Below are 27,562 nucleotides of genomic sequence, written 5' to 3' on the forward strand. Positions count from 1 at the left end.
AGGTTCATTTTAAAAGATACGATATATATTTCATAAATAGGTGAAAACTAAAGACTAAAAAGTGGAATTGTAAGGACAAAAAAAATTAATCATGTAAAGAAACAAGAAAGTAGTTGAGGAAGTAAAATTTGAGGATCAAAGGATGGAAACAAACCTCAGAGAAAATATGTTTTTAATGTGGTTCTGAATATCCCTTTTCATTATGTGTGTTCTCGGTTACAAAGACAATGAGAACAGCTGAATGTATCACTGCTACAGAAAGTAGAAAAGTTTAATTCCAAGGCCTATAAAAATGTGATTTAAATAGTTAGTTGTACAAAAATATACGATGCTATCATATTTTGAAGTTGCTTACCATCCCACCCTCCAGTTAATCTCCCTGCCATGCAGCCAAAGTCCAGCACTGGAGTTCATCTCCCATCACTCTCCTGTGTCTGAAGCACCTCTCCTGCTCTGCTACGGAATGCAGAGCCAGTCCTTCCCAGAAGGCACACAGCCCCTCTCACAACCATTTTCATTCACGCTTACTTCTTTTTTTTTCCTCTCCACAACTGTCATATATACATACAACAATGCACAAATGCCACATATTTATCCATGCTTGCTATGGAACGTAATCACAGTTTGATAAAGTGTTCTTGAGGAAAAAAAGCAAGAAAAGGAGATAACAAGGCAGCTCCATCTATATAAACACTTAGCAGGGGAGAGTAAAAGGCAGTGAAATGAGATCTTCATCTTTCCTCCTTTCTGGCTAAGTTGTAAAACCTTGCCATGGTAGTGCTGATAAAGATTATAGTGCATTTTAAAATCTGCATTCAGATGCAATGCTGCCTGGAAACTGCTGGAGGACAAGAGATTGACATCTCTTAATATCCAGCAGGCTGCCTGAGGAAGCTCTCCGTCCTAGAAAATGAGAGGTTCTCCTACATATGAAGATCTTTTGTTACATTAAAATATTTCTTCTCTCATGTTACAGTTTATTGCAACTACTGGGATTACCCAGCATGTTCTTTTAAGATTACTTTGTGTAAATGTGATGGCCACAAGCACACCGAGGGGCAGGATGTGGTTAGAGCTCTCTCGGATCTGACAGCAGCCACAAGCTTCCACACACTCAGACCCCATCACAGAGCGCAGGAATGACATGAACCCACCGCTGGACAGGTAAAGGCACTGAGCCTCAGTTCAAGGGAGGGGAGAAAGGTGACTGATGCTGTCACTGGCCGCAACACTGAATAGAGGAAGAACGGCAGACGGTAAATGATTGCTGCTGCTGTACACCCCTGCTGCATACGGTCTGCCAGCATGGACTCTGGAGCCTCGGGTGCCTCCCACAGCATCCTTCATGCTGCTGGGAAGGAGATTTGAGAAAGGCCCAGGGCTTTGCTTAGCCTAGCCTCAGATTCACATAAGGGGAATCCTCTTTCTTTTTAAGTCTGAAATTTGCAGGATGCTAAAGCATATTGAGATATGAGGAGAAGACACTGCTACAGCCTTAAAACTTTTGCCACAATTTATATTTGGTGATTAGAGCTAACGAACACATGCTGCCTTCATTGGCATCAGTTGCAGATGCTTTGGTTTCTGGAATTAGGGAGCATCTTCCTCTGCAGGAAAAGATGGAAGTCACCAAATCACGGGAAAGCAGTCTCCGTTCGTACTAGGAGCTCAGCGTGCAGTAGGCACTTCCCAAGCACCTTCCATTGCAGTTGTATAGGACAGTCAAAAAGGGATGATACAGAAACGAGGCGCTGGGGGAAAGCATCAATCAAGGGACAGAGAAGGAGGAGTGTGAAGAAAGGCCCCAGAGGAAACAAACAATCAAACAAACCCCAACCAAAGACACCCCCGCAAGCGCTGAGGGCCGTGGCGGCGCGGCCGGGCCGTGCGGGGCGGTGAGCCCTGGCCCTCTGCGCAGCCGCGGGGCGCGCGCTGCGGGAGCTCCGCCTGTGGCGCCGCGGCCCTGCCGCGCCCCGCCCACCGCCAGGGGGCGCGCGCGGGCGGCACCGCGGCCGCTCTGGCCCTGCCGCCTCGCTGGTGCTGACGACGCGGCCCAAGCGCGAGCGGCGGCCGGAGCGGCGGCAGCGGCGTCGGTGGCGGGTTCGGTGTTTCGGCGGCTCTGCCCCTTCCCCGGCGCGCCATGCCCACCGTGGAGGAGCTCTACCGCAACTACGGCATCTTGGCGGACGCCACGGAGACGGCGGGCCAGGTGCGGTGTGCCCGCGGCCTGCAAGGCCTCGCTAGGCCTCGGGCTTGCGTAGCGGCGCCACGGGGAGTTCGGGGCCGAGGCGGAGCGGGCGGGCGGGCCGGGGTGCCGTCAGAGGGGCTCCAGCAGTGCTCGGGGTGGGCTTCCAGAGGCCCGCGGCGTCGCGGGTGGGAATGAGCAGCGCGCCCGCGGATCCGCAAGGACCGCAGCAGCTCCCGTCCTTCGCAGCATCCGCGCCGTGTCGCCAGCTCTCCTCTGGATGTGGCGTCGCGGATATTAACCGGTTCTTAGCTAGAGTCAGGCTGGTTTTCGCAAGGGGGCGGGGAGTTTCGCCTGGCGAATTCGGGCCTTGAAGTCTTTGGACACCGCACTTGCAGATCCAGCGCACTTCCATGTCTGGAGGGCGTCTGGCGGGCTGGCTTGCTGAAGGGTTTACCGAGGGAAGGTAGAGTCTGCTATGGTGTGAAAGCTGCCCGTAGCGCGTTGGTTTTTTCTTGCTTGAGGCAAGAACGTAAGGTTGACCCTCACGACTGAAGAAGATTTTTTTCTGTAAAATCTTGGCAAGATCTGCCATCTGTTTATACCATTACTGAATTATTCAAGAAAAGAGGATGACTTAGACTAGTACCAACAGAAAATACTGTGGTTGGTTACTGCTAGTTTTGGAATTGGTTTAGTCTCTCATTTTCCCAAATGGACCCCTGAAAAATCAGAAGTTACTTTTTTTTTTTCTTTTGGTTCTAATGTCTAGGTAGGAAAGTAGGTTTGTCATATCTGTATCTAACTATGGATTTAAAACTAAACAAGAATGCTGCCAAATGAGGTCACTTAGAAAGTTCTTTAAGAGAACAAAACAAATGCTTTGGTGGCTGCCTAGGGGCAGGGGGGTGTTGAAGGCTTTTTTAATTTTATTTCAGGTCTGTTCACTTAGCTTGTGTGGTTATGTGCTAGTAAAACAAAGCATGCTTGCACACAGTCCAACAAAAACATCACCTCAGAACCAAAAACAAAGTGTAAATAAAATGTAGGGAGCTACAGGGGGAGGCGCAGAGTAAAATGTGCTGTTACCTTGCCACTTTAGACATGCACAGATCATCTCACTTGGATTCTTGTGAGGAGGGAATGGCCATCCTAGGTAGAGCAAACTCCAGCATGGCTGAGGAGTGCAGCCTGTGGCAGGGTAGGTGTGTAAGAACCTCTGAGGGTAAGTATAGAGTGGGGATTCCTAAAACACTCCCCCAGCTTTGCTCCTCTGCAGCTCTTGGCTTCCCAGATCCAGAGGAAGCGTGTCTGTAACGAGTGTAGCTTGCAAGGTTATACTTCAGTGAACTTTTCTGATGCTTTGTTGAACTGAGTGTGCTTCTGGCATTTAAAGGTGCTGTGCTAAAACATTTCATTATTTCGTTAACCTTTGTGACGGAGTTACCTCTTTGAGTTTGTCATTTCATAATCTTGCTTTATACCTCCAGTTTTTGCATTCTGAGAAGCCGTGAGTAATTAATTGTTCCTTGTTCATCTGTTTTGTCCCACTTAGTGCTTTATTATCTCTTAACAACTTTAATGAATGTGATCTCTTACTGCAGAAAGTCATGGTCACCCTGTCTCAAGTAAAGAAACATTGAGCATAGGCATGGGGACTACCAGAAGTTATGACATCAAGAGAAGTAGTACTGAGCTTGTAAAAGTGTTTCAGTTGAGAAAGGGGAAGTGTCCACAAGTGGAATGAAAGGGAGAAGTTGAAAAAAACGATTAGGAAACTGGCTGAAAATAAAGAGGAAGACAAACATTTTTTCATAATGCACTGTGAAACGTGTCTCAGGGCACTGTAGGGTATGAATTGACTCAAGAACTAACCTAGAGAAGTTAATGGATAATTGGTCAATTAACAGTTATTAAAAACAAAGGTCTGGATACTGTCTCCAGCTTAGGATATTCCTTTGTTGCAGATGGGAAGGGAAAGCACAAAACAGAAGGATCACACTGCTTCTGTATTTGCCTGTGGTTTTTCTAGAGCATTCCATGCTGCCAGGTAAAATGAACTCCTGCCTGGACTGTACTTTGCCTACATGGTAGGAGTAATTAGCATGAGGAACACAAATGCAGGGAACACAGGCTGGCTGCTCTGTTCCATTGCCACGTGAATGCTTTTTCATAGGTATTTAGTTTTGTGTTCTACAACAGAACCTGTTCTTAACGTGCAGCCTGGGAACCCGTGTCTGTAGTGAGGTGTGTGCTCATTGCTGGTTTGTGCTGGCTCATTCCAGCCTTCACTGCCGGGTGCACTGCACTGGCCCAGCTACAGAGTGAACGGTGGTGATGTGGTTCAGCTGAAAGGCAGCTGATCCTTTCACTGCTTATTTTTCATCCAGATGTGTGTCCCACTCCAGTTCAGATTCTGGCAACACAGAACTATCAGCAAGCTCTAGGGAGCTTGGGCACTAAACCTTAAACTGCAGCTTGCTTTAGAGGGCATGAACGAGTGTACTGCCTTGTAAATTAGTAACTGTATTTGCTATGGGACAACTTTCATGTGCGGGAGTGGTGATGATACATGTGGCTCTGGGAAATTTAACGTAAATAATGCAAAGGAAGTGTCCTGTGCTGTCAGCATTGCTGTTCAAAGTAGGATAAGCTGTTCTAGGCATTCTTTTTCACAACCATAAGGAAAATTAATCTTAGAGGGTTCTGATTTCTGCTAGTAATGCCGACTTCTGTTTCACAAACATGCAGCTAACCACAATAAAGACTTGGATTGATTTAAAGTTTCGGTCCTGCAGTCACAGAATCAGAAGCACCTGTATGGTTCTAGTTGGAGCAGTTAGAGATTATTTTACCATTGCTGAAGTGTTTATTCCTGGATTTAGAATATATATTTCTGTATTTGAAACTGGAGCTTTCTGGAGTTCTTTTTTAATCTAGTTTCCCTTAACAATTTTTCCAAGCACTGTATTTCATCCCAGATTAACTACCTGAATAGATACCAGAGATTCCAGGTGAACTTAGCTACCTGAATGGATGCCAGAGATACTTTATCACTGTATATGTTAACAGGAATTCGTGATCTGCTGCATTGGCACAGTTACTAGGAAAGGTAATCTCTACTTCACAGACAATACATGAGCATACAAAAGGCAGAAACTCCTTGAAAAAGTGGCCAAGTTCAGTGGCAGTGATCACAGAATTGCTTGCACAAATCTGATCACAGTGTGCAAGAGGTGTTACCCTTAGGGCCGGCAGCTGGAGTGGTACACGCTTGAACAGACAGGAATCAGAATAACTATAAAAGCCAGGCAACAGAGGCAAATATTACAAAATTGACATGGTTATATCAGTCTAAGGGAAAAATACACTCCTTTGTAGGAAGCTTGTACAGTTCACTTGAACAATTTAAGAGAATGGGAGAAAAAACTCCTTCCTTATCTTGAGAATAACCAGGATTTCTCCATTTGTGTATTCTCGTTTTGTTCTTTCAGCATAAGGATGCCTATCAGGTGATCTTGGATGGTGTGAAAGGAGGTGCCAAGGAGAAGAGACTTGCAGCCCAGTTCATTCCTAAGTTCTTCAAGCATTTTCCTGAGCTAGCTGACTCAGCTATCAATGCGCAGTTGGACCTCTGTGAGGATGAAGATGTTTCTGTAAGAATAAGAACCTTGTAGCAAGTTGATACTTTGAATTTATATTTTGCTATTGTTTTCTCTTTTTGTTGAATGAGTTGTGTCTTTTGGAAGGGGAGAGTTGGTGTATGGAAAATGTAAATTTAGTTGTATTCTTGCATTTAGTTCATTATGTGATGGTTTGGGAAGATGCATCAGTTTCCACTTATCTTTTTTAGCTCCCATCACTGATCAAAGGAATAACTCTGTAGAAAGAAACTTACAGTTTATTTGAATAGCATTTACATGTTTTCCTATCAAAAGGCACTTTGTGGTGAATGATTCTGAGAAATACTGCTGGGAGACAGAATCTTGTTTGCACCTGAGAACCACGGGGATGTGATTCTGACTGTTACGCTTCTTGAGATGCTTCACGCTGCTTCTGTGGGGCTGGTAGAAGCTGTGCCTTTGAAGCATCTTTCTTTGTCAGGTCTCAAGGGATTTGGACAGATCATTCAAGGATTTTTTTTCAGTGCTGGAAACAAACCCTAGAGTTTGTCCCTGCCATATGCACAACTGTAGAACTATTTGCAAATCTTTCCTGTTAGCAAATAAAACTCTTTAGTAACATACATTCCAGCCTTTATTTTGTTGATATATGAATGATTTTGTGACCAGAAGTACTGTTTGAATTTGATTTTTCTCTAGTGCTACCTAGATCTAAGAAAAATATATTACCTTCTTCATAAATATATCAAAATAGGGAGATTTGGGATGTTGTGTAATTTCTGAAATTTTAAATTTTTTTTAAATTTCTACATTATTGACAATTTCGACAGATCCGGCGACAAGCAATCAAGGAATTGCCTCAGTTTGCCACTGGAGATAATCTTCCTCGGGTGGCAGACATACTGACCCAGCTGCTGCAGTCAGGTGGGAGACACATCCTGGCTGATCTCCTCATGGCACACCTAAATATGCATACACTTTTGGTTCTGTAAAACGTTTTACACTGATTCATAATTCATCCCAGTGCTGTTCATGTCCTTCTTGTGTTCTTTTTCTCCTCTGTTACATTTGCTGTACAGTGACGCTGCTGCTTCTGCTAAAAGGTCACTAATTATTCTAATCTAAACTGAAAATCTTTGTTTTAAATGAAACAATTATTTTTCTTTCAAGTTCTCTGAAAGCATCTGTAGAAAAAGGCAAGGGGGGAACCTTCCAGTTATGGACTGCAGCAAATTGCTTTGAGAGTTACTAAATTTCTGATCCAGTTTCTATAACGTGAAAAAGCCTAAGGGCATTTTATTCCTTGCTTTTTTTGGTGCAAAATAGATACTTTGGGAGTAAATTCATAATTTAATATACATTTAATCTCTATAAGTTATAAAGTGCTAAATATTAGTTGTTCAAGTTTCTGTTAAAACTGTATGGTTTAGAGTCTGGGTTTCTTAGAAGATTGGTTTGGATTTTTTGAGATTTATGCCATGCTCCATTTAGTTTAAGAGAGAAATAGTTGCCATGTAGAAATACTGTTGATTAAGTAAGAGTTTAAAATCAATAACAGTTGATGTTACATTAATTAAGTGAAAGTTAGCTTTTTTATTAAAATAACTAAGTATCTAAATTAACATTTTCCCTTCAAGTTTTCAGTCCTATCAAGTTTTAAGGTTTAGTTTTGGCAGGGAGATTAGAGTGACAAATAGCTTTTTTTTTTTTTGCTTCCAACTTCCATAATCATGGCTTTGAACTTTCTCAGCCTAACAATTTTTAAAAATACAGGTTATGTTGTTTATAGCTAAATGCTGAGGACAGAATACTTCTTGTGCAGTATTAGCAATCTTTGTTTTTCTGCTCTTACCTTTCCATTTCAAGTGTATGTATATTAATTTTTTTCTCTCTCCAGATGATTCTGCAGAATTCAATTTGGTGAACAATGCCTTGCTCAGTATATTTAAGATGGATGCTAAAGGTAAAGGACACATTTTTCTAGACATGGCTTTTATTAATACTCCTCAATCTGTGGTAGGATGAGAACAGGACTCAATTTTCTGTCTTAGTACAGTGCAAGAGTGAGACACACAATAGTTGTTTGGTTTTGCACACAGTACTGAACCTAATAATTTGGATATGAATTATGCAGACTAATAAAAGAGTGTGGATTTTTATATCAAGATAAAAAATAGTAATTTTTTTAAAAAGTTAGTATAGCAGTTAATTTAAAATGTCATGAAATATTAAAAGAGGAAACTTCTTCCTGCTGCATAGAAGGTCCAGGTCATAACTTTTAAAATAATTTGAGTTACCTGATTTATTCTCCATTCAGGGACTTTGGGAGGTTTATTCAGTCAGATTCTTCAGGGAGAGGATATTGTGAGAGAGAGAGCCATAAAGTTCCTTTCTACAAAACTGAAAACCTTACCAGAGGAAGTGATGACAAAGGAGGTGGAAGAGTTCATACTGACTGAATCAAAGAAGGTGAGTGTGTGTTTTCAGTTCAAACTGAAGTATTGTTCAACCATCCCTTATCATTGGTGTTGCTTTGGAAGACTGAGCATTGTACAAACGTGATCTTTTACTTACCTGTTCTGATACGCTCCAAAGTTTGCAGCATTTTTATGTGGTAGTGTTAGAATCATGGGTCTTCTAATTTTGTAAAAGTGACTTCGATGAGAATTGTACCCAATCATTCACACTGGAAAGGGTCTGTGAGAGGCTGATCAGCTCAGTGGATCATGCTCAGCTGAATTCTGATCAGACTTCATGGTGCTTTTTTCAGTTGGGCTTTGAAAACCTCTAAGGAAGGAGAGTTCCTATACTCTCTGGGCAACCAGCTTCAATGTTCAATTGTCCTCAACAGATTTTTTTTTTCCCCTCTATCCAGTTGAAACCTCCCATTTTATATTTGTGTCATTGTTTCATTCTGACCATGTCCACTTCATCAAAGGACCTGGCTGCTCTAAGTGGTGTCTTGCTCTGAAGTGTTGGGACATGAGTTAGTTTGCCACAGCCACTTACAGCTCTCTTCCTTTAGGCTGGAAAAGCCTGATTGCTTTAGGTTCTCCTCACAGCTCATGTGCTCTACACAGATCACCTTGTTGATTTGCCCTCCTAAAGCTTACCAAGCACTTCCCCATACAGGGGAGCCCAGCACTAGGCGCAGCATTCCAGATTTGGTCAGATGCCAAGGACCTGTCAGTCCTCTGTCCCTTTGTTTCCCTTAGTCCGTGCTCTTGTCCTTAGCCCAGAACACTGCTTGTCACCCAAGGAATGGTGCTGTCCCTTGTGTTTAGCCTGCTGTCCCCCAGAACCCAGGCAGAGCAGTTCCCCAGACAGTCAGTCCCCTACAGGTGCTCATGCAGGGAAGTTGGTTCATCCCAGGTGCAGGACTTGACATTTGTCTGTGTGGAATCTTACAAGATTTCCATGCATTCCCTAAGCTGAGAAAGATGCAAAAAGTTTTAAAACAACCAGCAATGAGTAGATACTTGTTTAACATTTATTCTGCCTGAAGCATTTGATTTTTGTTAGATAGGAGTTTGTTCCTAAGTTTGAGTTAAAAAAAAAACTGTTTCCTATGCACAACTTGTTAACAGTTGTTTAATTTGTAGGTGCATTCAGTTATACTGAATGTTTTCATGTGTTCCTTCAAACTTGTGACTTTAAATAACTAAATGCTAAATTTAAATTCTAAATATTTGCATGCTTTACCTTTTCAAATCAAGTAGGTTTGACTTGGAGGTTTGCAAATTACCAGCACAGAAATATGTTTTCTGTTTTTCTGTTAAGGTTCTGGAAGATGTGACAGGCGAGGAGTTTGTTCTGTTCATGAAAATACTGTCTGGGTTAAAAAGCTTACAGACAGTGAGCGGGAGGCAGCAGCTGGTGGAGCTGGTGGCCGAACAGGCTGACCTGGAGCAGACGTTCAATCCATCGGATACGGACTGCGTGGACAGACTGCTGCAGTGCACTCGGCAGGCAGTGCCCTTGTTCTCGGTATGTGTTTGTTTGCTTTGCTTGAGAGTACTGGGGAATGTTAATGGCCTGAGCTTGGCTTGGTGTTCCCAATGATTGTGTTTGAAAGACCAGAAATCAGTGCTTCTCCACCTTTAACCTCCTATGTATCCAAATGTTGGAAAACATCCTTGAAGCCTCCAAATTCAAAGATACCTTGTTTTTCTCTTCTGTTTTCAAATTTAAGATGTTACAGTGAATTATGACAAGATTATCACATTACTTTGTATGAATTTGATTATTTCAAGTCTAGTGCCAGGCAACTGCAGCACTTGAAGGCCTGTTTTCGGGTTGTGAGCAATCTTTTCAGCTGCTGTTGTGGACATCCTCTGAATTCAGGCTCCCTGGAAAAGGAGGTCCATCTCTTAGGAATAAGAGGGAAGTTTAGTAAAGCTTTAAGGTACAGCTGTGAGGCAGGCATTTATAAGAGTGGAGGGGTGATGGGAGAAAAACATTTAGCTCCTTCAGACTCAAGAGTAACATGAATAATGTGTGATGGTTCATTTGTGGTTTTTTTTCAGAAAAATGTTCATTCCACAAAATTTGTTACTTATTTCTGTGAGCATGTTCTGCCAAACCTCAGCTCTTTGACTACTCTAGTGGAGGGTCTTGATATCCAGTTAGAGGTAAGCCAAAGCTAAAACATCTTCCAAATAGGAAAAATAACCATCCTAGATAAAGACAGCTATTTAAAAATCACAAGCTGTTTCCTCAAGTATTTTTCGTTTCTTGGCTTGTAGGAGAAGTAGCTGGTCTAGAAAAAACATTTGCTCTATTGAGGCATGAGTGAGCATTGCCTTTTAAAGCATGTGTCATCTGTCCCAAGCTTTTGAAGCAAGGTAGAATAAGTAGATCAGTGTAATCGTTTTTATATTATTCTCAAATTTTTTAAGCACATAGCATTTATTGAAATGATGGTTGCATAGTTTGTGCTAATTTAGCCTCCTAAGGGAGTGGCTTGATGTCTGTAATTTTGTTTACATTAATCAGTACTACAGCTTCAGTTAGATCTCTGTGGCTCTCACTTGAAGGTGAGCTGTGCTGCAGGTGTGGGAGATGAAGTTTTGTTTACTTGTTGACTAATGCTTGTTGGGATTAGATACACAAACCTGTGTTTCTCTTTACAGTCAGGAAAAACAAATTAGGCATGTTCTTCCTTGTATTCCTTTCTGCTGTTTGGGAGGGGTTTAGTTGTAGTAGCTGGTAGTGATGTGATAATTGATTTTATGTTGAATGTTAAGCTTTTCAGTTAACACACAAAAACCTGGCTATCCTTGTGTGCAGGTTTTAAAGCTCCTTGCTGAAATGAGTTCATTTTGTGGTGATATGGAAAAGCTTGAATCAAATTTGAAGAAGCTGTTTGATAAGCTACTGGTAAGACTAATTCATTTTTGTTAATGTAAAACACTAAGAAATTAAGTTTTCATCAAAACAAGTTATTTTTATGTATTCATCTCTTTATCCTTTTTCTGAAGTGGCTGTTTCAGAGATAGTCCTGTCCACTGATAGAAGGTTGAACATAATTTTGCAGTTTATCTTTGTAGATAGAGAGCTGTTACCTGAATAATGTTTTTAATCCAGTAAACTCATATGTCTTTCTTCTTTTTAAATTTCATAGTCATGAGAGACTCACTTTGATCTCATTAAGCAGTGTATCTGCACTGACAATTCTAAGCAAATTGAGCACTGTTTCAGAAGCATAGGTGCAGTACATTGTTGCTTCCTGTGGTAGTGGTGCCACCATAGGGTTTCCTCTGAGTGGAGACAGAAGCGTAGGCAAACCACCTGCACCAGGACTTCATTCAGTGGTTCAGCCATTAGTGCAGAGATGGTGGATACTTCTCAAATTATCCGCACAGATAAACCATCCAGTTCAAACACTGTGAAAGAGCAGTCAGTCAGCATAAATGTGTCTCATGCTTTTGTTTTCCTTTCTGTTCTGCAGGAGTATATGCCCCTTCCTCCAGAAGAAGCAGAAAATGGGGAAAATGCTGGCAATGAAGAGCCCAAGTTGCAGTTCAGTTATGTGGAGTGTTTATTGTATAGTTTCCATCAGCTGGGTCGCAAACTTCCAGACTTCCTCACAGCCAAGCTGAATGCAGAGAAATTGAAAGACTTCAAAATCAGGTAATGATTTAGAGGCCAGTGTTTATGTTGTTTTACAAGGTGTTTGTTAAAAACTGTTAGTGGAGAGCTCCCCAGGGCTCAGGACTGGACCTCACCCTGTTCAACATCTTTGTCAGTGATTTGAATGAGGAGATTGGCTGCATCCTCAGTAAGTTTGTGGGCAACACCAAGTTGTGTGGGAGTGTTGATCAGCTGAAAGGCAGGAATGCTCTGCAGAGGGTTTTGGACAGGCTGACTCGATGGGCTGAGGACAGCTGCCTGAGATCTAATAAGGTGGAGTGCTGGGTCCTGCAGTTGGGTCACAACAACCCCATGTAGCACTGCGGCCTTGGGGCGGAGTGGCTTGAGAGCTGATCAGCAGAAAGGGGTTTGGGGTGCTGCTTGACAGCCAGCTGGGTATGAGCCACCAGTGCCCAGGTGGCCACGAAGGCCAACAGCATCCAGACATTTATCAAAAATAACATGGCCACCAGGACCAGGACAGTCATTGTCCCCCTGCACTCAGCACTGGTGAGGCCTCATCTCAAATGCTACGTCCAGTTTTGGGACCATCACTTCAGAAATGACACTGAGGTGCTGGGGAGGGGTTTGGAGCACAAGTCTGAGGTGTGGCTGAGGGAGTAGGGGCTGTTTAGTCTGGAGAAAAGGAGGCTCAGGGAGGACCTCATTGCCCTTTACAGCTGCTTGACTGGAGGTTATAGTGAGATAGGGGTCAGTCTCTTCTGCCATGTCTCAACTAAAAGGACAAGGAAATGGCCTTATGTTGCACCAGGAAAGGGTCAGATAGACTTATTTGGGCATTTTTCCTAAAGGGGAAGAAACAAGATTACATCTTCCCTTTGCTTAGGCTTTTATTTCTACAGGACTATGTAAATTTTACTAAGGGATTGCTTTTAAATGTTTTAGGCTACAGTATTTTGCTCGAGGGTTGCAGGTGTATATTCGACAACTTCGTCTGGCCCTTCAAGGAAAAACAGGAGAAGCTTTGAAAACAGAGGAGGTAAGAATTGTTTTGAATTCTGATTTTTCTAATTGAGCTTACTGAAGGGACCATCAGCGCATATTAATAGGCTGCAGTCAGTTATAAGTATGCAAATAGATTAAGGGTGTAATAGTGCTAACATTATTACAAGTGCTTGTTACCTTATACTACATTTTGCAAGTGAAGATGATCTAGTTTTGACTGTTAGCCACTCTCTGCAGCCACATGTATTTGGTTTAATTGTGCTCTGTGCTTTGTTTCAAAGGGGAAATTTTCATACGCTGAGCAAAAAAAAACCCAGTGGGAATTACACTGGGTGGGAATATTAAAAGCACCTAGTTAGTGTGAAACTGCAAGAACCTTAAAAGCAGCTGTGACAAAAACTTGGAAGTGTACACACCTTGCACTATCACTGTTACTGTAGCAATTCACTAGGAAGAGCATTATGACTTCATGAAATGCGGTTGACATAAAGCTACTGGGTGCTCAGTGGTGTTTATTGGTTTTTTTTACAGAACAAGATTAAAGTGGTTGCCTTGAAAATAACCAATAACATTAATGTTTTAATCAAGGTAAGTCATCACATTATGAAGGACTAAATTCGCACAGCAGAGTAGCCTATGCAGGAGAAAGGAATAGATTTGAACCAAGTTGTATTGTGTATTGTGTTATTGTGTATTGTGTTAGTTGGTGGTAGCCAGCTCAGAGCTGGTGCTGCTTTCCTTTCTCTGAAGAGGTGGATCTTTCTGATCCTGCAAGCAGCTTGGCTTTTGCTGCTGCTACTCTTGGGATAGGGTGTGGATACACTTTCTTGCAGCACTGGTAGGCCCTACGGAAAGATCACTTTGTTTCTTTATGGATCTGTGGATTTTCCTGTCATTTCCCTTTCCTGCAGTGTCAGTGAGGAGTACAGAATAATTCAAAGAGGTGCAAGGAGATGTAAAGGGGGGAGGAGGCAAAGCAAGCTTCTGTACAGAACCTGTTTCTCCAAAAAGCCTAGAAGAGATGGGCTGCAAGAAAGAGACTTTGATCTGGAGCCCATTAAACCATTCCAATTTCCTCTAACCCCCGTTTCTTCTCTTTCTTCACTCCTTCACTTACCACCATCTTGAGAAGCATATCTTGTATCATGGGGTTATCAGATGTCTTCCAGCAGGAGCCACTGCAGTTCATTGTAAGATGCTTGATGAGCACAGGGAAGGAGAGAAAGCCTGTGCATTCTCTACAGATGCCCCATTCCTTGAAACATTCAAGGCTGGATTAGATGAGGGTCTGAGCAACCCGATCTAGTGGAAGATGTCCCTGCTCTTTGCAGGGTCATTGAAGGAGATGGTATTTAAACATCCCTTCCAACCCAAACTAGTCTGTGATTCTGTATTTGGTCAGTGTAAGACATTATTCTGCTAAGATACTTGAATTTCCTAGTAAAGGCAGCCAGATAAAGCAGTAAGCTACTGCCTCCTCTCTGTGCCATGGGACTAAAGGATTTAAAATTATTGGAAAGTAGTGGTTATTCTGAAGTCTCAGTAAGTAGCTAAAATTTTGAAGTGCAATCAACATGAATTTAACTGTAGAATAAACTGTCCACTTCTGCCTCCACAGGATCTCTTCCACATTCCTCCTTCTTACAAAAGTACAGTTACACTGTCTTGGAAACCAGTACAGAAGGCAGATGCAAGGTAAGACGTCTTCATGTAATGAAACAGTGGGGTTTATCTTGTAAACAGTAAAAATTAGCCTCCCAAGTTGTGTCTGTACAATACAGACAGCATGTGAGCTAAAAGTTTCACATCAAAAATAACACTCATCCTGTGGCTGTGGAGAGATACTCTTAGTTTTGCTTTAGGGATGCTAAAGACTGAATCAACTGGGGGCTTTTGAGATACCATTATTCAGGGCATTGTCATTGGCTGCTGCTGGCTTCCAGTGGTTAATCTTTGTGGCTGAACTACTATTACTGTACTTGTCACCACAGCGGTGTAATGATACGTTTTTGTTTTCTTCTGTCAGTCAAAAAAGAGCAAGTGAAGATACAACTTCAAGTTCACCCCCAAAGAAAGCTTCAGCAGGACCAAAAAGGGATGCCAGGCAAATATATAATCCTCCCAGTGGAAAATACAGCAGTAACCTGGGCAGTTTTTCTTACGGTAAGTTGGGCAGCCTGGAAAAACTGTCTAGTGACAGTTGTGACTTGGGGTGGATGAACAAATACCACATTATTGGAAGATCAGAGTGTGCTGTCATGAATTTTTTTTGTGATGGTCTCCTCCTAGCTGTTGAGGTATTTCAGTGTTTGAACGTTACCAGCCTATGACTGAGGTCATTTGCAAGTTAGTTTTAGTAGTGTTTTAATACTTAGAGTTAGTAATTGAACTGTTGTGTTCTCTGTTATGACACACAGTGCACCAGTTTCCCATTGGACAGGCCATTTGCCACAAGTGGCAGAGCTGGGTCACCTCCTGTCATACCACTGGACTTGTGCTGCGTTTCTGTCACCGCCACTGCTGATGGTGCAGAGCTGATCCAGAAGTTCTGGGACCTGCCAGGTTCCCTGTGTATGCACAGTTCTGTCCTGGTGCTCCCAGTCACACTGACTCTGCCTTTCTGCGAGTCATATTTTTGGGTGAAGCACAAGAGCAGTTGCAGACTGGATGAGTAGGCCCAGCAGTGGCAGCAGCCATTCCTGTCTTTCCTGTAGGCCCGCTGGTCCTGCCTCTGGCAAGTGAAGAGTCTGCTATGACAAATTGTCACCCACACCCATGGGTTGAAAAACTGATAAAAAGCATTGTCAGATATATAAAGCAAAGAGAAGAGATAACACCATCTGCAAATTTCTTATTCTAGACTTCAGGTGACACACCTGTGTCTTTTAAGATGAGCTTGTAATCCTGCAGGTCTAATAATTGTGAAGCTTTCAACCATAAATGTTTTATTGCTTTGCTACTGTTTCATCTTAGTGAGATGCTTCAGCCTGGTCAGTCAGCTTCTGATTTCCATAGCCTATAAAAACAGCATGCAGTTCTCTGTAGATGAATATAAACTGTATTTTAAAACTGTACATGAAGAGAAATCATGACAGGGGAATGAGGATTTGATACATATTCAAACAAATCCAAAGAAACTAAAACTATTACGGTTTGTGTTGTTGGGGATTTTTTTGCTGTGATCAGATTTGTTCTTAACAAAGAGAAAGGAAGAACTTTCTACAGTGTACAAATAGCTTGTGTGGTATCCATGTCTAGCTAGGATTTGTAATTGAATGATGATATCAGCCCCAGAAAAAAGAATAGTATGCTGGTGATAACTTAATGTTAAGGATAGGAAAGGAAAGATAGAAAAACAAAGTTCTGGTTTTCCATCATTTTATAAAATCACCAGAACCAAGTCAGACTGACACCTCAAGATTAATACTGTATTATTTAAAAGGAGGAAGTCAGCCAGTTTTCCATTCTGTGGTAATGGATTGCCCCAAATATAGTTCTAAACAGGGACAGTTTTGTATCACAGTATTAGTATGCAGAAACACTGCATTTAATTTAGATGGGCTCGTTCTCCTGACCTCCTTTTAAAATTAGTGGGCTCCATTTCCCATCAGAAAATAACTCTGCAGTCTCAAGGCCCTTAAGCAGGCGTAGCCTCAGAGACTGAAGTTTACCCTTCAGTACTTCCAGACTCTGCTATTCAGTTTGGGTCTGTATACAGCATAAAACCTGCCTGAAAAGTTTCGACTCCTATTTCAGAGCAAAGAGGTGGATTCCGGGGTGGACGAGGAAGAGGCTGGGGAGGACGTGGCAATCGCAGCCGAGGAAGAATCTACTGAGAAGACTGCTGAATCTTCCATGCCCCTGAAGGGCTAAAGTGAAAGTGCTACTCAGCAAGTTTGCTTGGAGCATTGTTTTCTTCAAGGACTGCCTTCCATTGAGACTGACTTAAATGTTCTTTATACCTTTGTATGTATGATCTACTTTTCTAACGGACTACAACTTGTCCATAGTGAAACTACAACTGTATTTTTGGATGCTTACAGTCAGCAGTTTTGGGTTCTTACTTTTGGAGTGTCTTCAGGATTCAAAATTGGAAAAGAGCATAGATGTTTCATCAAAAGCTGCATCTTGACAGTTTGTATATTAAACTAAAGGTCAGCTACTGCATAACTGAAACTATATAATTGAGTTTATCTATTAAGTAATGGACAGGAAAGGCATGACAACAGAGATATGTGTTAGATAAGCTTAGCAGCTGAAGTAATCCTTTCCTCATCTGTAAACATATTTGCAATATGTGGAGAAGAGTAACATTGTTAAATTTGCTTTGATTTACTTTATTGAATTGAATTAAATACATGCTGTTTTTTAAAGTTTGCAACATGGCTGGAAATCTATTCTGCTTGTAGCATGAAGCAGTCTTCTTACTTAGAGATGTGGAGAATGTGGCATTTTTTGGTTTGCACATCATACTCTTCTCCGTGCATTGTAATACGAAAGTGATGTTTTGAAAATTAATTTTTAATGTTTAATATGAATATGTGCATATAGTTATGCCTTGAAATCTCAGTAAATGAATAGCATAAAAAACAATAAATGACGAATTATTTCAGGAATGGGTAAAGACTGATGCAGTGATTAAGCTTCATAGACTGGAGCTGGACCATAGGAGTTTCTGGCTCTTTTCTGGTTTATGCAGATTTCTGGATTAGTTGACACTTGAGGGTGGGTTCGTTGGTTTTTCTTGCTTTGTGATTTTTGTGTGTGTGTGTTTTGGTTCCTTTTTTTTTTTAACCAATAGTTGCATTTAAAAATATATAAATAAAATTGTATTTTGGGTAACACTGAAAAATTCCAGCTACATAGTTCGATTCAGGTGGAAAAGTCAACAATTCCATGCTGGTTTTTTTCTGTAGCAACTTTGAGATTTTTATTTACTGATGTGCACCCAGAAAATACAAAGTAAGAGCACAATGCTTTTTTTTTATTCTCACCACTTAAAATTTTAACTTCTCAGGTCATTCAACATTGTAAAGGAATTAGTATATAGTTAAAAGAAGTCAAAACAGGAAAAGAATTTTAATTAAGTGTTCCAGAGCATGTTGATGTAAAATACCTTAGGCTTTAGAAGAGTGAATAATACTTATCTTCCTTTTTTTTTTGCCCCAGCGATATCCACAGAAGGTGATGTCTCCCCGCCCTAGTTCCATTTGTATTTGCTTGTGAATCTGATTCAGGTGTTTTCATTAATACTCTTTGATATTTATCACTACAGTCAGAAGGCCAGGATACCAAAATTATGTCAAAGTTAGAAACATTGTTGATGATGCTAAATTCAAAGTCTGTTTTTGCTTAACTCTGGAACAGTAGGTAGGAAACTTTGGACATTCCAGGACATACGAGCTGACTTTGTATTTCTCATTACATGCCAGCTGCTAAACTCTGATTTGGCATTAAAACCATGACACTTTGAAAAAGCTTTGAAGGAGAAATTTGTGAGGTCAAAATGTCACTCTGAAAATAGGCACTAGATACGTAATAAGCTTCTATTGGGAGGAAAAAAGGAAAAAGACATTTTGCACTTGGGGCTATCATTGGTATTTTGAGGGGATTTAAAAATGTAATCCCAAAGCCTAAATATAGCTTGTGTTTAGACTAGTAACTAGGTACTAGCAGCTTCTTTCCTCACCGAATTTTGAGTGAGTTTTGTTTGTGTGACTCCTGTATTTCAGAGGTGATGTGCAAAGTTCTTGTGGCCTCAGAAGTAGTTAGATTATTTTTCACCAGTTTCCTATCTAATTTTAGCACAGTGAGTTCTTGTGGAAACACCTGTTTACCATCTTGTTGCATTGTACATGTTCCCTTACAGCTTTGGAATAAATTCATTTTGTAATTTTGTTTGGCTTATTGTTTCACAGTTACTACACAGCATTGTGTCCCCTTAGTAAAGGAGGTTCTGTGATACCTTGTTGTTGAGTTACTCCTTAGATTGCTGTAGATGCAGAAAGCTGTTTGTCACTAAGGAATGGATCATAATAAGACTGCATTAACTGTTTGAAGTTTTAAGTAATTCAACTTTCAAATGCAGAATTTTGAGGGGGAATTTAAATAGTCAGCAAAAGCTGCATGTTCTTATTTGAAAATTGGGTGAAAAGGAGTCATTGTCTTAGCTCCTCGATGTTGACAGTGTGATACAGTTTGTTAGTACCTTAGGAGAGGACAGCCAATGTCTGCAGACAATTTGAGGGTGAAGGTGTGGGTGTTAACATCTTTGAACTGGTCCCTGATGTCTCTCCTATCTTTGGGCAGCAGGTTTGTTGCAGGGCCCAGACAGCTCGGCTCCTGAACAGACACGGGTCTGCACAGCCTGACTGAGCTTTGGGGTGAAAGGCTACGTCAGGGGGGAATACGTGAAGGCAGTTCGGGAAGGCTGTGCCCTCCAAAATCTCTAGAGGGAAAACCCCAGTGCCCTGGTGGACTGCCTTTATTCAAATGGAGTTGCAGGACTCCTCTGTCTCCTTTTGGACATAAACCTCTGGCGTTTGTGGATTTTCCTGACACTTATGACAGAGCAAGAGCCACTTGGAAGGGCAGCCTGGAGAAGAGAGAAGAGCATTCCTTTTTTGTGGAATCTGTAATACGCCTGATTTGAAAACTCTGGCAGCAGTAAGGAACTATCATACTTGTGCAGTATTTTCTCTAGGCTGATAGAAACTAAATCCCTTGAACCAGCGACACACCATTGGTGAAGCTGTTCTTGTTTTGAGGAGTTTGAGTTGTGACTGAATGTTGCTGTTTAATAGGCACTGGGAAGTTTGATGTTCTCAGTAAGTAGGGCTGCAGAAAGATCAAAGATAACGAAATTTGAACGTGGCAGCTTTTTGGTTTCTCTCGGTACCGGGGAAACAGACTCTTACTGCTGGGTTGGTATCTACTGTCAACTAGAACAGGAAAGGAAAAGTTGAGGTTTTGCTGTGTACCTGCAAAGGTTTAGAAGGGAAAAGGCGCGCAGTGTCCTTCAGAGCTCTCACCCAGCTCCTGGGAGGGCTGGCATTCCCTGTGTGCGCTGGCTGCAGGTACGGCTGGCTTTGCGCTGGGCACAAGGTCGTTCCCTCGAGCCCTCGTGGCAAATGTTCCAGTGTGTTCCCGGTCAAAAATCACGTCTTAAACTGAAGCATGCAGCGTATCGCCACACGGCGCTTGCTGCCATTTAACGCCGGCCCTGTGCTCGGGACAGCGGCTCCGCCGTTACCGGCGGCTGCCAGGGGTGCGGGGAAGGTGCCGTTGGCCGGACCCGGTTCCCCGCGCGGGGCAGTCGCTGCGCGGTGCTGTAACGGTGCTCCAGAGCCGCATCCCCGCTGCGCTGCTGCCCCGGGGCAGCTCCGGGACTGCGAACGCCCCGGCCGGGAGCTCCCGGCGCCGCCTCGGGCACCGACCCGGGCCCGCCCCCGCCCCGCCCCCGGCGCGGCCGCACCGGCCCGAGCGCGCGGCACCGCCCGCTCCCAAAATGGCGGCGGCGGCCGTTCCGCTTCCGGGGGCTGCGAGCAGGCCGGGATTGGGGAAGATGGCGGCGGCTGGAGCGTCCGGGCGGGGCGGGCTGGGGCGGGTATGGGTCTTCTCCGGCTGGGCCCTGGGCCTGTGCTCGCTGCTGGCCTCGGGGACGCGGCCCGCCGCTGCCACCACCCACTGGGTGGTCACCGAGGACGGGAAGATCCAGCAGCAGGTGAGCGGCCCGAGGGACGCGGGGCGCTGCCCACCCGGCTGCGGAGGCACGGAGAGCCCCTGTCCGCGCCGCCGCTCGCCCGCAGCCCCGGTCTGCCCCGAGCTGTGCGGCGCGGGGCACGGGGCTCCTCGGCCCGGTGCGAAGCGCTGCCTGTTCCCGCAGCCGCTGCAGCAGCCGGGCAGCGGTGCCGGTCGCTCCCGCGGCCCCGGCACGGGGGGCTCCCGCGGCGAGCTGGCGTCGCTTGTGAAACGTGGCTTGAATCCGCCGGAGCCCCGGAGCGAGGCAACGAGGAGGGGCGGTCGGTGGGCCCGGGCGAGCCGGGAATGGATTTGGGCTGGAAGTCTGCCTGGAGAAGCGGCGGTTCCTGCCTGGGGGCCGCTCCCGGGGAGCCTCCGGCACGAGGCCGGGTCCCGCTTTGGTGGCGAAAGCAGCGGTACCGCGGCCCCGGCCGCAACCGGGACCCGAGCGGGGCCGGCCCGGGCAGCCCCGGCTCCTCGCCGCGGGGAGGAGATGGCAGTGAGTTTGCGATTTTTCACATCCAGCCGCTCCCGACCGGGCCGCTTTTCCTTCCTGCTGGAAGTAGGAAAGAGAAACGCTGGCGTGTGTGCTCGGTGCAGGAGGACACGCACGCCCTGTGGGTTTAGTCAAAATGCGTGATTTTGGTAGTGGGCCGTGCCTCACGTTCTCTAGGCAGCTTGAAAAGAGTCGGTCTGTATCTCATGTTTAGGCTTTTTCTTAGTTACTTGCCTTCCTCTTTGTTGTAAAGGGAGCAGCACTGGAAATTTACTTTTGTGTCAGATCTGTCCGTTTCCCTTTGGAGCGGAAGAGTTGATCGCTGTGGCAAACAGTGTGGCCTTCCCCTTGTACAAAAGAGTGAAGACATGAATGTCCATTATCACCTTGCGTTTGTGAGGATTTTTAGTCGGGTTTTCGGGTTTTCCTGCCAAAATGCAAACTCAGACAGATGGAGCAGACTTTTCTCTGCAGGAAACTCCTTTATGGTTCTCGGGCACTTCGGCTGTCTGGGTGGATCCAGGCACTCTGACACCATCGTTAATAATAAATTAATTAATGACAACACTTCCAGTGCTATCTCATCTCTTTTCCCCATTTAATGTAGTGGGGAAGTGGTGCAAGTATATGATAATGGTCTGGAAGCATCTGTGTGTGTATACTGAGCGTATATTACAAAATTTGGGTCGGGTGTTGATTTTGATTATTACATGAAAAGCAGCTGTGACTTGGAAAAATCCAATTAGATAAAACGGCTTGCAAATCTTTTTAGCTAAATTCATTACTGATTTTAAAGAATGGCATTTTGTGATGTCAACTAACTGAAGGTACAGGTGGAAGCTTCCACTGTACTATTGCTATGCGTTAGTCTTTTCTATTATTTGCGTTCCAAATGCTTTGTAAGCAGGGGCATTCCCATGTTCCCTCTGTCAGGTTCTCAAAGCCTGTAGGTGAGGTGAGAAAACAGTAGCTGTGGAATAACTTATCTTACTTGCTTGGTCAAAAGTAATTCATCCATTTCCAGCAAGGAAATTCCAATTATAATGATGTTATTACTTCAAATATGAGGAGCCAGATTCTTCAGTACCTGGAATGTAGTGCTGCAAATTGTCCAGTGAGTTTTTTGTAATTAGATGCATTTTGGCATCTGTTACTGTCATGTCCCTGGCTCACATGAAAATGATACTTAAATTTGTGATTATTGCTATTGCCAACTCTGCATGGCACCTCTGAATTTAATTTTTTCCACTTTCTTGTGTTTTGGGGAGTCACTGAACAAGTATTTAGTGAACTTCAATGTTGTTTTAAGTTCCAAGACGTAGTAGTGGTTCAGTAGTTAACAGCAAAAGTAACAGTCTCCACCTGTCCAGCAGCAGGTGGGAATTGTTGTCCCACTCTACCCTGCACTGGTGCAGTCACACCTTGTGTGCTGCATGCAGCTTTGGGTGCCTCAGGATAAGGACATTTAACTCTGAGACTGTGTGCCCTCCCAAAGGGGAGCAACCAGGAGGATGGAAGCTCTTAAGGGTAAGACAAGAAAGAGCCAAGGTCCCTGAGCTGTCCAGCTTAGTTCTGAGGAGACCTCATCCAAGCTTACAACTTCCTGAAGCAAGGCAACAGAGAGGCAGGTGCTGATCTCCTCTCTCTGGTGACTGGTGAGAAGAGACGAGGAATGGAATGAAGCTGCGCCAGGGAAAGTTCAGACTGGACATTAGGAGAAGGTTCTTCACAGACAGGGTGGTCGGTCATGGTCAGTCACTGCAACAGGCTCCCCTGCAAAGCAGTCACAGCACCAAAAGTGTCAGAGGTCAAGCAGTATCTCAGCAGCACTTGGAAGATTCATGAGTGGTTTATCAGTTCATTGATAGAATCACAATATTCCAAAATATTTAGGCTCTCCTGCTAATACCAAGAACTTATTAACAGGACAAAAGCCTCAAACTTCACTGCAGAGCATTCCTTTACTTTTTCAGAATATTCTTCATTAAGCTGTTATATTTCATGAGAATTCATGGGTCCTCCATTCCAACCCGAGATACTCTGTGATTCATTGGCAGTGGAAACCTCTGCATTTTATGTGCTCCAGGGCCCTCACCACCTCACGTGGGCTTTGCTGGCCCTCACAGTGAGGACAGAAGGCTGAAGCAGGCGCCTGCACATGGGTGCCTGGTGGAGGGGCATGATTGCCCAGTTGGCTCCAGCCTTGCTGCTGCAGCCCAGGATGCAGTTGGTTGTCTCAGCTGCCAGGGCTCACTGCTTCTTCACCACCAGCTTTCTCCCCACCAGAGCCCAAATGCCATTTCTGGGAAGCTGTTTTTCATTCAGCCCCAGCCGTTCCTGCAGCATGGGGCTATTTCATCCCGTGGGCCTGTGGTTGCCGTTGTTGCCTTCATGAGTGGGTCCCCGTCAGCCCATTCTCCACCAGCTTGTCTTGCTGCAGCCCTGCAGTGACCACGCTACCCCACGTTTGCAGAGGACACCAAGCCTGAGGTTGTTTTTTATGGCTGTCAGTAGTAAAGAGCTGTGTTAGTATCGATTGATATTGATCCCTGAGGGATGTGCTGGTGGTCAGCCAGAGCTGGACCTTGCACTGCTCATTGCAATGTTTCCAAGCACAACACTCACTGACTGGAGGTGGCTGCTGTTGGCAAAGAGTGGTGATATTAATTAGTATTTATGTTATTTAATTTTGGAAATATTAGCATTGTTAAAGTCTGAAGCACATCTTCAAAAATTACCAGCTTTTTAGAGAGGTATAGACTTAGTCCTCACTTGGACTACTTCAGTTTATCTGAAGCCTGTGTAATTAAGATGTAGGCAAAACATAATTGATAGTAAAACCCAGACGTTCCCACTGCTAAAGGAGCCACTATCTGTGGAAATGCAGATGAGCACCAGTGATTACTGACTTTGTAGCTTTGAGTTTGCTACTGTGAGCTTTGTTTTCCTTCTTATATGAAAGTGCACCATGGATGAGGATCTGACAGCAGGAGTCACAGATCCTGACCTAAATACAAAATACAGTTGCTGGAATGTGTTTGAGGGAAGAAAGGTGAGATTATTATACGTTGTTGACCTAAAATCTCTCTTAGCTTTCTCCTTACAGTGCAGCAAGGGTGCAAACATTTAATGTGAGACTACATTCAAGTGAGATTAACTTTTCTCTGACACAAGACCACAGGTGTACCCTGTCTCAGACTTGATTTCTTAGTGATACAACAATCTGGCAGCAGTGGCAAAATTAACACAGACTGAACAATTTTCCATATATCAGCAAGATCTCATCTAGTAATCAGGAGTACTTACTAAGTAGGCACTGTTGTTAAAGTTTCTAGTGAGCATTTCTAAATGACAAAACAAATTAGTAGCAGTGCATATAATATTTCAAAGTCTCAGCCATCAAGAAAAAAGCCGTCAAGCTGTATCTGTTGCTCTAGTAGCTGATTTTCAGATCAAAGACAACATTCTCTGGATCAGTTCATATTCTTTTAGTCTGAGTCTACCTTCAAATGTCTGCTCTTACAAAGGCAGGGACTGAGTAATCGTCTCTCTTTAATGAGATTATATCTGCTCAGAGCACATGTTTATAAGCCATTTCACAACTCACAGTATAAAGTTCAGGCTAATATATAACTGATTTTAGACAGTGCTTGTCTGCCAGTAGGAAAGCTAGTCACAGAAATACTAGTGTACTTCAAGAGAAGAGAGAAACCCAGCATAAAGAGAGGACAGACAAATGTCAGATTAAATGCAATGCAGCATACAGTCATTCATGGCTTTACTGGTGGGTACCAGCTGCTACCATGGCTCAGAGACCTGACATATGAGAGCTGAGGTAGGGTCTTAATAGAGATGCCTTGGTGAGGTGATTAAAAGTGAGCAAGCTAGTGAGAACTCAAAAGGATTGCCTTTTTGTGGACTGCTATAAACTCAAGAAGTTAGGTCAGAGTAATTAAACTAGAAGCACAGAAACCTTCCAGGCAGATGATCCAAAGCAGGATTGGGAAAGAGTTGTCAGGAGCAAAGAGCCCCTGGCAGGGAATCTGAGTTGGCAAAAAGTTGTTTTAGTTTTAATGTGTTGCCATGTGTTTTGAAGTTCATGAGAGATGATCTGGAGAGGAGAGTCCAAGAGCAGTGCTGGCTAACTTATTTGGCACTAAGACAACCAGCTGCTCAATGAAGTGACATCTGAATTTCCTGCAGTGCTGTAGTATGCTTCACTCTGCCTTAGTGCAGTAGAGACAGGAGACAATACCCACCAGTTGTTCATTTGGTGGCAGATTTGGGTGCCAGTGCACCTCGAGCAGCAGCAAGGCAAGTTGATTTGTGGATGTCTTTAGAGCTAGTTACTGCATTGCTCTGCCTGGCACCTGAGTGCACATGTATGCTGACAGGTTGAGATGAGAGCAGTGGTCCATATGCCCAAGAATACAGGAAAAGCAGCCATCCAAACCAAAGGAAAGCTGAGATTCTAGTGCAGCCAAATAAAAAGCTATTTGTTGCTTACATAAGCATCTTCTGTGATACATAAAGTAGTAATTCAGTTCTGTCTTGAAAATGACAGGTGAATGTTTGCTTACTCTAAAGGTTAGTTTGCTTGGTTGTATGAACTCTTACTTGACTGAATTTTTTATCCTTCCAAGTCTATTGTGTGCTAAACAACAACAAAAAAGGAAAAAAACCCCACACACCTACATCAAAAAAAAGTTCATTTTTACTGAAATGTGTAGGGTGGAACCATGCCTTCCCCAAAAGAGTTGTCAGTGCCTCCTTATGAGGGTGTGCAGAGACACCTGGGCTGGTTGGTTTGAATGTTCTGTAGTTCATTAGATGTTATCCAACCCTAGGGTGGTGAGCTGAAGCGGGATGGTTCTGAGGCATAGGTAAGATTTTCCTCAAGAAAAGGAAAACTTGTTCTGGTTTAGAACTTCTCTCTTGATCACCAGAAGGCCATAGGCCTTCATGTGGTATGAAAAGTAGTAGTAGTAGTTAAAAAAAAACCTTTAAATTTCCTGCCTTTACATAAGTGTATAGGAAATCTTTGAACCTATACAGCATTTTGTATAATGCATTGCTGAGTTGCTTAGTGTGCTTGTCCCAGGTGGGGATTTAGAACTGCACTTCACCAGCACTGCCTGCTCCCAGCGGAGCACAGCCTTTGTATTTCTGTGTCACTGTGAACATCATGACTAGACCTGAATTTATAAAAATAGGCCTTGTGGTAGCCTGTATATGGCATCAGAAATGCAAATGGTTCATTCAGTGGAGCACCAGTGGAGAAGCAGCTTCCTCTGCTCTCAGCTCAGCAGTCAGAGATTTGCATCTGAGGTGGAGGAGTTAAGAGGCAGATCCCAAGGGCTGCTGAGCTGCAAGTGTTGGTGGCTGTGCCCCTCATACCTGCCACACTCCAGCACGTAATCTTATGTCAGGTTTTGACTGCTGACAGAAAAGCTTTAGTGCAAAGATGTCTGGATTTAGCTGAGCTTGGTAATACGTGGCAAGGTGATTCAGGCTGTAAGTCCAGAATGCTGTAGCAGTGGCTCTGACCATGTCTAGGCATGTCCTGCTCATTCCTCAGCTCCTGGTGGTTTTGTACAGCCTTTGTCCTCTGGACACGGTGTGTTCCCAGGTCCTGTTTCTCTCAGGATCCTCACACTTTGATTTCCTGGCCTCTGATCCTGTGTTCTGTCGCCTTTTAAATAAGGCTTGGACAATCTGAAAAGGTTATATGAATCAACTGTTTAAAAGTGGTTATTCTGTGGTGAGAGTTACACTTGGTGCCTGGAATGCCTTCCCTGTATTGTGAGCCTCACAGCTGGAGGGAGCCTTGGAATTGGCCCAAGCACATGTTTGCATGAAGAGCCCACCAAAGCCCAAAAGAGCAAAGTCAGGAAGACTTTGAAATCTGCTGTTATTTCGTGTACCTGCCTGCTTTAAAAATACACTGCTGGATAAAGTAATTTCCCTTAAAGTTTAACAGAAAAAAATTAATGGCAGCAGTGAGGCTGTTGTTCATTTGCTGAAGCAGTTACTGCTCAAGGTTAATATTTTTGAGGTATCTTACAAGTCTAATAATTAGTCTTCCTGTCTGTATTTGCAATATTAGAACACTTTAAATTTTTAGGATTTGACAGTGAGCAGACATCAAGAACCAGTCTGCTTTTATGAAGAAAAGTACTTGCATCATTACTGATGAATATCTGAATGATCTCTCCATGTCTTGTTTTGATTCAGCTGAGCGTCTGGCTACTGAAGAGTATAAACCTTATCTAGAATATACAAATTGCAAATTTATACCCTTAAGTATGACCAGCAACACATTGGACACACGGTATTCAGGTGAAGTCTTGTTTCCCTTCGATGTATTTTGATCTGTTACCTAGGATATTCATAGCTTGTATGATCTCAGTTGAGCAGAGC

At 43.5% G+C, this 27,562-nt stretch overlaps 2 protein-coding genes across 2 annotated transcripts in view; both read left to right on the top strand.

Annotated features, from left to right (window-relative positions):
- Positions 1-1,473: 1,473 nt before the first annotated feature.
- On the top strand, positions 1,474-18,803 carry API5 (apoptosis inhibitor 5). The gene is made up of 14 exons (XM_063398342.1): positions 1,474-2,209; positions 5,680-5,841; positions 6,639-6,732; positions 7,706-7,771; positions 8,126-8,277; positions 9,589-9,795; positions 10,335-10,439; positions 11,098-11,187; positions 11,759-11,940; positions 12,847-12,940; positions 13,438-13,494; positions 14,525-14,601; positions 14,933-15,069; positions 16,663-18,803. The coding sequence occupies exons 1-14, from the start codon at positions 2,141-2,143 to the stop codon at positions 16,740-16,742; spliced, it is 1,572 nt and encodes a 523-aa protein (XP_063254412.1). The 5' UTR covers positions 1,474-2,140; the 3' UTR covers positions 16,743-18,803.
- Positions 18,804-20,398: 1,595 nt separating this feature from the next.
- Positions 20,399-27,562, top strand: part of TTC17 (tetratricopeptide repeat domain 17) — a 55,687-nt gene continuing 48,523 nt past the window's right edge. Inside the window, exon 1 of the mRNA XM_063398343.1 lies at positions 20,399-20,629. Within this exon, the coding sequence (XP_063254413.1) occupies positions 20,414-20,629 (216 nt within the window). The 5' untranslated portion in view covers positions 20,399-20,413. The remainder of the gene's footprint in view (positions 20,630-27,562) is intronic.

Source organism: Prinia subflava, chromosome 5 (genome assembly GCF_021018805.1).
Source record: "Prinia subflava isolate CZ2003 ecotype Zambia chromosome 5, Cam_Psub_1.2, whole genome shotgun sequence".
NCBI lineage: Eukaryota > Metazoa > Chordata > Aves > Passeriformes > Cisticolidae > Prinia > Prinia subflava.